Source organism: Drosophila teissieri, chromosome 3R (genome assembly GCF_016746235.2).
Source record: "Drosophila teissieri strain GT53w chromosome 3R, Prin_Dtei_1.1, whole genome shotgun sequence".
Classification (NCBI taxonomy): Eukaryota; Metazoa; Arthropoda; class Insecta; order Diptera; family Drosophilidae; genus Drosophila; species Drosophila teissieri.
In genome coordinates, this window is record NC_053032.1 from 17,140,166 (window position 1) to 17,152,409 (window position 12,244).

At 43.9% G+C, this 12,244-nt stretch overlaps 1 protein-coding gene across 1 annotated transcript; it reads left to right on the forward strand.

The window, feature by feature from the left end:
• The first annotated feature begins 10,447 nt into the window (after positions 1-10,447).
• On the forward strand, positions 10,448-11,368 carry LOC122621259 (male-specific protein scotti). The gene has a single exon (XM_043799072.1). It carries the CDS (start codon positions 10,622-10,624, stop codon positions 11,093-11,095), a length of 474 nt encoding a protein of 157 aa, XP_043655007.1. The 5' UTR covers positions 10,448-10,621; the 3' UTR covers positions 11,096-11,368.
• Positions 11,369-12,244: the final 876 nt, after the last annotated feature.

Sequence of the window (12,244 nt, forward strand, 5' to 3'; positions counted from 1 at the left end):
ATGCGAAACATATAAACCAAATATAATGCATTTTTGCTTGTGGGAATTTTATTATTACGTGGGTGTCCCAAACTGTTTGTACTTTACAAGACTTCTAGGAATCGAAGAAACATTTCTGATTTTTTGAATATAACTGAACTTTTGTCGTTTTCTCAAACGGTTATGGACTTTGAGCGCCCCTGGCGGACTTTTTTGGCAGCAGCACTCTAACCGATTCAGTTGTTGTAGATGGCGCCAAGTCTGCTTTGGGTGGCGATGCCTGCATAGGTGGCGCCACCGAACTGTATTTGAGCCTGCAAAGGCAACAGTACGTATGAGTAATAAACTGGAAAACTACTCTTTTTTGCTGTATAAACCGAATGCAGTTACAAAGGGAGAAGGTAAAGGGCCATTAATGCAGAAAGTACAGGATTCCAAGCAATTTAATTACACATGGATTTCTCACGCAACTGAATACATTTTTCTAAGTCTGCGCTCTATGGCAAACCACACTTGGCCAAAGCGCTCAATTAGAAAAACCTGTTCCAACCATCCAATCGAGTCCATTAGCCGCGCGTATCATAATACCAACTTATTGGCCGTTTTAAAACATCGGAGCCTTGTTGCTCTCTAATTGACTGCCGCCCAAGCGAGGCGTCGACTAATAAATTGACAGCACACGAATCGCAGGCCGGGCAACGAAAGCCCACCTCTCTCGCTGGTTTACACATGTCGGGCACAAACTGTCGCTAATTGTGCCCGGGCAGCCCCAAAAACTGACCCCGAAAAAAGCTTTGCGAAAGGAAGGCGCTTACACACACACACACACACTCGCATTCGCTTTGCATTTCCCCCCCGCACGAGCGGCAGACATTAAAAGTCCATTAAAAAATTATGTTCGCCATGGCGTGCTCGACTCCTGTTGGGGCGTTTGGATGTGTGCGAAGGGAGTCCAGACTTGGGCGAAGGCAATTTGTGCACTCGAAACGAAAGGCGATTCGGAATTGATAAATAATATTCAACGGAACTTACACACATCTAGTTTATGTAGTTTGGAATCTATCTACTTGTGGCTAGTATCTTCAGATACAACTACCATGTCATATCTAGTATCTTCAGATACAACTACCACATCATATCTAGTATGTTCAGATACAACTACCATGTCATATCTAGTATGTTCAGATATAACTACCATATGATATCTAGTATCTTCAGATATAACTACCATATGATATCTAGTATCTTCAGATACAACTTCCAAATCATATCTAGTATCTTCAGATACAACTACCATGTCATATCTAGTATCTTCAGATACAACTACCATTTTATTTGGGATATAAACTTACTTAGCTTCTTAGGAATGCCATGTTATGTGAGTAGAAAGTCGCTGATGAAACTACCTCCCCGTTTCGCTCAGTGCTAAGCTGGCGACCTTAATGGCCCAGTTGAGACTATACTTAGAGTGCAAGAAACTACTGCTGCTGGGGGAAGTCAGGCAAGGCATAATTGTAATTGCAAATTGCATGTTGCAATGTTGCCCACATGCAGTGACATCGATTGCAGCAGCAATAGCAGCAGCAGCAGCGACGGTGGCGGTGGCAATGCAAATGTCCAACGTATTGATTGCATTAATTAATTAATTTGTGACTTAATTTCATGGGCTTGCGGCAATCAGCGCGCCGTGCACGCACCGCTGCCAAAATGTATTAATATTGCAGCCAGAAAGAGTCAGGCGACTGATGCGTCCGCCGTAAACTTGTGTGTATGAGTGTGCGTGTGTTTGCCTTGTTATTAATTGAAATTTAATGGCACAAAATATTTTTATTTATTTATTCGACTGCAATTGCATTTATGCGCACTTCCGTCGAGTGCGTCCCACACACGCATTTTGCAGCAACATCAGCAACATCAACAACAACAACCGCCGACAGCGGCTGGCATTTAACATCAAAAGCCCTGCCCAGATTAATTGATTTCACTTAAAAATTAAATAATGCATGCGGTTTTTACTGTAAAATGGATTTTCCAAATGCCGCCGCCGCTTCTTTCTGCATTTGCCGTGCCTTCTATCCTTCTCTATCGCTCCTTTGGCCGCGGCGCGTGTTAAATTAAATATGAAAATAAATATCAACATAATTGAAATGGCAACGAAGGCAGCAGGAGCTGCAAAATGCAAAAAACGAAAAAACCAAAAAAAAAACACGTATAAAATCGTTGAAACAGCAAAGGCAGCCGAAGCGACAGACACTGTGCAGCTGGGCGACGTAATTGATGAAATTATTTAAGAATTATTTCACAAATGCGGCGTGACAATTATGCGGGACTATAGCCCAGATCATGAACTGAATGCACAGAGAGAAATGGGGTGTCGATGTGAACCAATTACACGAAAATCCCAACGAAAGCTAACAACACGAAATACTAAGCACAAAAGTCTAGTTTCAAGTTCCTTTGATAGCATATCATTGTAAAAAAGCATTACAAAACTATATAAAATACATATTTCTAAAGCTATAGCTTTTAATGCTTTATATATACCTTTATCTAATCATTAATATGGCTTGAACCCTATCCAAGCACCAGCTTGTTTCTCAAAACACGCTGTTTTTTCTGCCAGTGCACGAGGCGTATGAAACGGGCAAATAATAAAGCAGAAATTGTATTTAAACGCAGCCTGTAATTAATTATCTGCATTGGCCGCCTCTTCGCACGGAGGAGTTCTGTGTTGATCGCATGCCAAACAGTGCCCGCAATAAATTAATGAACCGAAAAACAATTATCATAAATAGCAGCGGCAGGCTGCGTACTCGCGACACTTTTGCCATGAACTGATTTGCAATTCCAGGTTGTTGCGAATTCTTTGTGAAATATTTAACATATTGCAATTACAATTTGCGATAAATAAATACAATTTGACATTCTACCAATTGATTTTTAGCACAAAACCGAGTTCACCGAGCCGCCATATAATTGCTACCAATTTCCGCTTAATTTTGGCATTTAAAAATATTCATTTCGCTGACACTCGAAACAGCGCGAAGTTCCCGAGAACTCGAGAGCAAAGTACTTTCATGGGCACTTGCACCCAGCAAGTATATTTTGTCTTAATTAATTAAAAATTATATTTGCATTCATTTGCGCCTTTATGCTTCACATGCAATTGCCAGCGCAAAAGCAAATACAAAATTCCTATCGTTTTCCACGAACACTTCTTGCAACAGAGACAAATACTGAAAAATGCAAATAAATAAGAAAAAAACAGCAGTTAAAGAAAAGGCAACAGAGGCAGCGGCAATTAACTTGATGTACTGACGCGTTTGATTCCCAGACCTGCTCAGCAAACTGCAAATGTTTGTTGTTTCGCTGGCTAATTCGCCCTAAAAGTGTTTGTGGCCCGAGTCGCGAGTCTCGGGTGTCCGCATATGGCTGCCACTGCGATTCCCATTCTGATCCCCATCCCCGTCCCCGTCCCCATTCCCATTCCCATGCGCAGCCCCCCCTCGAATGCCAAATGCTGAGAACTGCCGGCTAATCAGCGGCACGTCAAACGCCTACGCAAGAATGCGCCCGCGGAAAACAGCTAAACGCGAATCGCGAATCGCGAAACTGGATACGGCAGTCTGGAGAGATGGGGATGGAGATCTGGATGGAGATGGAGATGAAGATGCAGTGCAGTGGAATGGAGGCGGGAACGAGAACGAGAACGAGGACGTGGTCGGAGGATGCGGCCAAAGACGATGACAGGGCAGGCAATCCAGGCCACCAGTGGAGGCAATCGACAATTGTCTTGGGCGACTGCGAGCTCCAAGGGGCCAAAAGTTGGCGTTGCGACAAATTTCTGCACCCTGTAATGGTGGAGTTACTGGGCGTATCAGTCTATGATTTTGATTTTTTCAATTCACATTTACTTATGCAAACTTATTTAGAAATAAATCAGTTCCATAATATTTCCTAGATTCTTAGATTGAATTATATTGTAAAATACCTATAGTAGTTTATAGCTAGTATGTAGCTTTTATCACATTTGTCAAAATTTAACTTGAGTTTAAGTCTTATACCAGGTAATCAATATTTTGATGTGTGCTTATGTATTTTTGTGCTATCATAACATGACTGAATATACCACTTACTTAGTACAGAGTAACAACTATTCGTCCCTCCAACTTGCAGTCTAGTTACTCGATCTTACTTTCATTCCATTCCTAGCGCCTTCGCCGCTGCGGCATCTTCGCCACCTCCCTGGCCGTCATTTTGTTTGTCGTTGCCCGTTTTGCGTGCGCACTTTTAATTGCAATTGAATTTTAATTACTGCGTTGTCAGCAAAGAATGTTGCAGCCAGTCGTTTAAGTGCCGACAGCCAGTGCGCAAGGAGACAATGAGGCGGGAGCAACAGGAGTGGCAGCAACAGCAGCAGCAGCAGCAACATGATCTAAAAAAGCTGGATGGAGGATGAGGACGTGGCCAGCTGCTCCTGATGGTCCAGCTTCCCTTGTTCCCGGCTCTTTGACTGTAAAATACGGCTTTGTCGTCGAGAGGCAGCAATTAAATGAACGACAGCCGACGGCAGTTGACGTTTTAAAAGTCGCGTTTGCCTTCAGCTTAGTCGTTGCCGTTGCCGTTGCTGTTGCTGTTGCCTTTCATTAATCAGCAGCAATATAAATGTGATGATCCGATAACGTTTATCGACTGCTGATGACTCTATTTACTGCCCCCCAGCCACGGGCGGAGATAACCTAATGAGAAAACCCCACCCACCCACATCGCCCATGCCCCTCCATCCGCAATTAGGAATGTCTGGCCTTTTGATTGAGTCTTGTGAATCGCGACTGATGGCCCCTTGTCTGGCACTCGGATAATTTAGCCAAGATTCATGCTGCTTCGCCTGGGTTTTCAACGCCATATAATGGGATTAGGCTTTGGCAGCGGCTTAATGGGCAGTTAAAGGTAGGAACTAGCCTGTGCCCTTTGATTGAGATAGGTTTTGTTTACATTGTAGACACATAAAACCTTATGGGTCTACACTCGCCACCCTTTTCACTTCCAACTCAGGTGCTTGAAAATGGCACCACTTACTTACCTATAAGCAGCCCAAAAGAGAAAAGGCAGACTGCGGGTGACATTTTCCACCGGGACGAGCAACTCCACCAATCAACGGCGAAAATAACAAAATGTCAAACAGAACGCATGCAGCAATTTATTTAAATACCTCGAGCTCATCAAATTTAAGTTAACACACCCCAAGCATCAAGCATTACGACAGACGACAGACGACGGGGCCACAGCGAAATGAAAATGAAAATTCAATTTTCCACCTAAACGCAGACACCGCATCAATTTTGAAAATGCTTTTGCCCGGCAATGAAAACGATTTGTTGTGTTTGACGAAGAGCCAGCTGCGAGTGGTGGCCAAAGGGGACAACAAAGGGGAAGTCCGTGGGGAAAGCGGAGTGGCGGGTGGAGTGGAGTGGCAAAGGAACCCAAGTGGAGCCCAGACAGAGGCACCACTCAAACGGCAGCCAAGAAGTCAACGCAGAACGACGTCGTCGATGCGGATGCGGATTCGGATACGGATTCGAGTTCGGATGTCGATGCTGAGGAGATGCAGGCGGTTCGAAAATGCAGCACAGCACAAAGGGAACAAGGGCACAGCGCCCACACTGAAACAAAATTCGAAACAAGAGTCAATGCAAGTTATGCGATCCTAAGTCCTTACCTCTATCAGTTTCCTTGAGTTTTATCAACTTTTAATTGCAAACACTTTGAGCATATAAACATGTTCCTTTGCTTAAAAGGTTCATCGCATACTTTCAAGATACAATTTTGTGTGCGTTATCACGAAGCTTTTAAATACTTTTTAAATTTCACCTTTCCTGGCCTATGCATTTTGGTAACGTGTAGCAATTTCTCCTCGCCTCTTGGGCGTCTCCGCAACGACGATCCCTGTGTTACGGATGGGGATGCCGAGTGGCTCCCCACTCCTCGAACTGCAGACAATTAAAAGTGCTTTGTGGTGTGTGGCAATTGCCTGGCCGCCCACACAGATACACACAGTCACATCGGTATCTTGTATCTTTTGGATAATCACTGCGTGTTGATTTATGCAACTGCTTGGAGTGTTTTGATCGATCATTACCATTCCAGCCGCCTTCAACCCCTTGGCAGACTCCCTGAAATAAGACGACTGTATTAAAAACATTTAATTAGCTTTTATTGACCATTAAGATGCCAATCGTGGCTGGAACAGTAGCGGGCACAGCATGGAATACACCCACCATCGCTTTCTACGGCACTTATTTATACACTTTTAGCTTTATTACTTTTCCACAAAAACATTTTATGACGGCCAGCAGCATCGAAATATTTATGATATTTACAACAAAAGAGCGAAATGTTGGGCGAACGAGAAATTCTTGTCTAAAATCGAAATAAAAACATACAAATTAATTAAAGTCAATAAAGTGAATTAAATGTGGCCAGGGTCGGCCCCCTTTTAATGGGCCAACAACTCCACTGCGCCCTACGCACCTCCATTGGCTCTTTCATTCATTCCCACTTCCAAGTTCCAAGTTTCAAGTTGTTTATGGCCAAGAGCCGGGTGCGCTGCTCCTCTTATGACTGATCATCATCATCGCCTTCATCATAGTTGGCTGGCATGCACTTCGCTGCCAATTTAATGGCGTTTTTACAACTTGAAAGATTCGTGCCCGACACGCCGTTTTGAGCGATGATGGTTTTCTTTTTGGGGGCACCCGTTCCCCCGCTAAACGCACACCAAATGCAGCGCAGCGAATGTCATTAGAACATAAAACTGATATTAATTGCATGCGAGAGTGCAGTCCAGGGAACGGAAAACGAAATCGGGATTGGGATTGAGATTCGGGGGTTGGGGACGACGATGGGACTGGGAATGGGAATGGTCTGTGGCAATGGCACATGGCATGCAATAGAAACGTCAGCGCTATGATGATGGAATACTCGACTGCGAGGTGGCGGCACGGAGATTGTCCGGGTGTTTGAAGAGCCACAGCGATCTCTTTATCCACTTACGGGAAGTGAAAAATAGACTGATTGCGTTCCGGGAATCAGCACATCAAAACGTGATTATTTTCTTTTTAACTGAGGGAGTAATGCCAGAATCAAGGAACTAGAAAAGTAATTGAGTTATTGTTTATGAACTAACAGAACAAAATATTATCAAAACGTTGTTCAACTGGGGAAATCGTTTGAAAACAAACTTGCACAGCGTAGGCGTTTCTAAAATCTCCTTGCTTATTCTTATCTTACTAGCTTTTCAAGTTCCCTAGATCTCAGCGCCTATACGGACATACGGACATACGGACGGACAGAGGAACGGACATGCATAGATAAAAATGGCCTGAATCCAAATCTATATCTACTATATCGACTTTATTTACTGTATAGGAACTGAAGCGCTGTTTTCAACTTTTACCTACTTCTCAACAAATCGTAGCAGTTGGTATAAACCCAAATGTAGAATTCGTCGTGTTTTGATAAAAATGTAGGCCACTAATTCATTTCAAAGAAAAATAAATATATTTCTATACTTCATGACGTTTTTTCCCAGTGATAATGATGCAGTTGGCACTTGGAAATCCATGACTGTGCCCGAAAGCGCCAGAGCGATCCACTTACGTCTGAGCATTTTGTGTGGTGCTCTTTGATGGAGACGGCTGCCACAGCGATCGCAGAGCGCTGATAAATAATAAAAATTAAAAATAAATTAACACCTAGTAAAGATGCAGTGGACTGAAGACTGAGGACTGAAGACTGGGGAACTCGGAGGCTGCGGGACTGAGGACTGAGGACTGGTTTCCCTGGCATTTTGTCCCTGCTCTGTCATTACTTGGGACCTGGTTTCGAATGTTGCGCGTCCGCAGACAGCTTAAAAATAGCGCAAAAGTAATTAAAAACGAAAATATAAAAGAGCAAGAGACAAATGCACGCACATCCACTGCCACGTCCAATGGCACATCCACATCCACCGACTATCCCCTCTTGGAAAAATGGATATAAAAATAAAAATAAAAATTATGCTCGACCGTATTGAATTTAACAAGCGCAACGCCGATGCAGGCGGAGATCAAAGAGGACTGGGGCTCCATGGGATAATTTGCCCGAAAGTGTTGTCCTGCCTGGCCGATAATGATGATGCTAATGCAGTTGACATTTTATGTGGCCATAGAATGCCGGGCATGGCCGATAATTAAATGCAATAATAATTCAATTTAATTAGCTGGCAGCTGGTTGCTGAAGCTGCCCGATTCTGGCTGCACGTCGCCCAAATAGCCCAAGGGGAGTGTTAAAATATTGATGGATTGATTAGCATAATATTTGTTCCACGATTCCATCCATATTGTTTGGGGATTTGGTTTACGGCACCAGCGTCGACTAATTAAAACACCTTAAAGGGGCTCATTAGTTATCCAACATCTGTCAAGGGTGTTGATTATGTACTTAGAAGTTGTCTGGAAATGCAACTGAGAGACCAGGATTTATTTAAGTTTCTGTTTTCAGTAGCCGACTAGTATAAGTTATATGACTGAAATCTGAATAATTTACTGAATTACTAAGCTAATTGGTAAGGACATTTAAACTGGGACTTGTGAGTTTTCAAACCATTAACCCGACACCATTCGCATCGAGTAAGGTCACAGACAAACACTCGTTTATTGGCTGACAAATCGGATTTAGTGTGAGCTTTAAATAAGCCGCACAAACCGGCACTAGGTATATGGCGATATATCCTTGCCCAGGAGCTTTCATGGACACAATGTTCGTGTTGGAGATATTTCATTGAATCAATTATCGCTGGACATGGCATAATAATTACTGTCTGCTGCACACAGCAGCGCACACTGGCAGACACAATCCACCACCCATTTCAATCCAGTCCAGTGCAACCCAACTCAGACGCCCAACCACCCAACTCAAGCGCCCAACCACCCACTCACCCACACATCGGCAAGGTCGCCCGAAGCGACGGAGCAGCAGGGACATGTTCATTTCTTCATTGATAACTGGAAGGGAAGCTCATCCTGGCCTCGTTACTTAACCAACTGTAACAGTCCAACTGAGAGACAGAGAGCCACGAGCCTGCGAGAAAGAGACGGGGCCAGGTAGTCAGAGGAGGAAGGCACGAACTGACGCAAACAGAAGGCGAAGGATGCAAGGCGCACTGGGAGAAATTCCAGTACTGTTCTTAGTAAGTTCCATGAAATGATATCTATTCAAAGACATATCTATACATAGTAAGTTCTATTAAATGATATATATTTACTGTTAGTTTTATTAAAAGATATAAGCACTAACCTTATTATTTATAATATTACACATGAACATACAAATAAACGCATCAATTGTTGCTTTCAAATTTTTTTTACTTCCACTTTTAATAAAAAGTAACATCCCGATTTCTCTGTGTGCAGCAGTAAAACAAAAATTTGCCCGTATTAAAGCAAAATAATGAAGTGAAAATGGCAACAATGTGATTACACACAGTCATAGACCCAAAGCCATAATAAATCGCTCCACAAGCGAGAGGTCAGATCGAAAGAAAGAGAGGGAGGAGCGCTGTGAGAGCGAGTGGGAGCATCTGCGCATGCGCTGTTCAAAATGTTGCAGATACATTCTGGGCACATGCTGCTCGTAATGGCTAACTTGTTGGATGCAGCTGCTCCACTCCACTCCATTCCACACCACTCCACTCCAGTCCGCACCATTCCACTCCACTTACACTTCCACTTCATAATTTCCTTGGGCGGGAAAAAGTTTTCGCTCTCGCAGCGATTTGTCTGGCAAACAATTTGGGAAATGCGATTGCTTAAACGCAATACGAAAAGTTATTAATTGAGCTGGCCGTAATGAGCTCATTTACAGATTGTAATGTGCTCCCATTACAGGCACACGAACAGCTGTCGATTTCGATTCCCCGATTCCTCGATTCCTCGATTCGGAATCCGGAGCACTTGATGGCAGGCATTACGTCGAGTTAAATGGCTTGTAATGATGACGACGATGGGGCGTCGGTTTGGAGGGGGAGTTTGTGTGTTCGTGAGGTTGGGGAGTTAAATAGGGCTAAATGTGTCCAATCACTCGGGGGCTATTGGGGTCTGAACCCGATTTGGAACAAGGCGAGCAAATGTCAGACAGCGATTTCCCATTTGTCACTGGCCGTTCGATATGGATATGACTACATCTAATGGATACACACAGTTCTATCTAATCGCCCCCCAATTCAGGAGGCTGGTAAGCAGGCGAAAAGCTTTCGACCAAACGGGATTCGAAATATGCCAAGTTTGCACTTTTCGACCGCTTCTAACCATATTTTGCTCCCTTTCGTAACCTCTTATCATTTTACTAGTTTCCCAGCTAAATAAGTTACCTTAAATTCGAACAAAAATACTCAGATGTCAAGCTTACGTTTCGCATAATCACAGTAACACGGTATATTTAATTCAGTTCCACAACAAACTCAGACACTACAACTACCAAACGCCACAACTGAAACTACAGAAAAAAAACATCGTATTGAAAGGCAGAAACCCACAAAACTGCCGTATTTATTGTTTAATTTGTTCGGTTGCTTTTTCGTTTCGTTTTGTGACTGTTCTCTGCAATGGACACACTACTCGAACACGAAGCCGCGGATCTCTACGAGGAGCAGCGAATCGATCGAGTCGGCGACGCGGTGACCGCAGATGCAGGCGAGGACTCCGATGACACATTGGAGGATGGACAACAGCAGCAGCAGCAACAGCAGCAGCAGCTCCTGGGAGTCAATCGTCAGATGGACATACTCCTGGACGCTCCGCAAGAGCCGCCGATGGCCGTGTTTCCGGCGAGAGGAGGGCCAAACGGACCGCCACGTCTGCGCAAGAAACGGAGTTTCTACACCATGGTCAAGCCAACTCCGCCAGGCCAAAGTCCGGAGTCGGAGATGTGCCGCCTGATGGCCAGTGTCACGCGGGCAATGCGCCAAGTTCGCGAGGATCAGCGAGGCGAGTACTTTGCAAATTACCTGGTCGAGAACATGACCAGTCAGAACTACCCGAATGGCGTGGGTCTGCCACAGCATTGGGGTGAGTTCTGATTCGCCATGGTTCCCCACCCCCACCCATTCATCAATTGATCATGAGAAGGACCTCTCTGGGACCTCGGAAGATCGAGCCAGCTCGTTGGGATCCCATCTTACACGACGTACACTTATATCCGCCACCACTTGATATGCATCCTTACACCACAGTTATCTTTCCTCCCAGACCACACTGAGATAACCAAAAAAAAGGTTACTTTACTTGCTTGGGGCTTAAAACTGTTTGCGGTTCAATCTTTATTCAATAAACAACACGGTTTAATAAACTTATATTTTCATATTTGGTTTTCCAGTTACTGTTTTCCAAATTCATTCCACAATTGTCAACAAGCCACAAAAAAAAATGTTTGCAGTTAATAAAAACGCTTTCTGTGAATAAAATGTTATATTGGCTATTAAATCGATTACTCTATTGAACGCAAAGCTTTATTCGCTTTCAAATATTTTCAAATCGCTTAGTAAATTCACTTTTTGCAGAACTTCACTCACAGGTATCAGATTAATAAAGCATTTATTGTTCAAATGGAGACTCCCTCTGCATCAAAGTTTTTGATTTGTTTGCCGGCAGAGGCAGAGGCCAATTGCCTGGGGGCTACCGAAAAATTCATGAAATTGACAATTAATAAACTTCAAATTGGAAGCCCCACATACGTACGTACATCCCCTCTCCCCTTACACTCGTCGTTGTTGTGGCAAAAACAAAAGGCTTTATAGGGCCCCAACAACAATTGCGCACACATATGGACTACGGCCACTGACAATGGCCACAATGAACAGATGAACAGTGGGAGCCAGGGAATCAAGGGAATCCAGGGAACCTGGGGAAACCAGAGAACCCAGAGACAAAGGCCGAATGCGGACAATTGCCCAAAGTGTAGCAAATAAATACAAAATGCAAAAGATAATTGCAATCAAAGCCACAAAATGTAGCCAAAAGGCTTATAAATTGTGGGCGGCGGCGGGGGTGCGGGTGCTGCAATGCCGCAGGGATGAGGAAGGGGAATATACAGAAGGTAAACGCATTTAATTTCCTAAATGTGCTTCACATGCCACAGCACAAAGTTGCACACACTCGCATGCATATACAAATAGGCTGCAGTCAGTTGCAGTTGCAGTAGCAGTTGCTGTTGCAATGTTGCAGTTGCA

Excerpts from the sequence above, each read along its gene's own strand:
- LOC122621259 (XM_043799072.1), top strand. The coding sequence starts at position 10,622 with ATGGACACACTACTCGAACACGAAGCCGCGGATCTCTACGAGGAGCAG.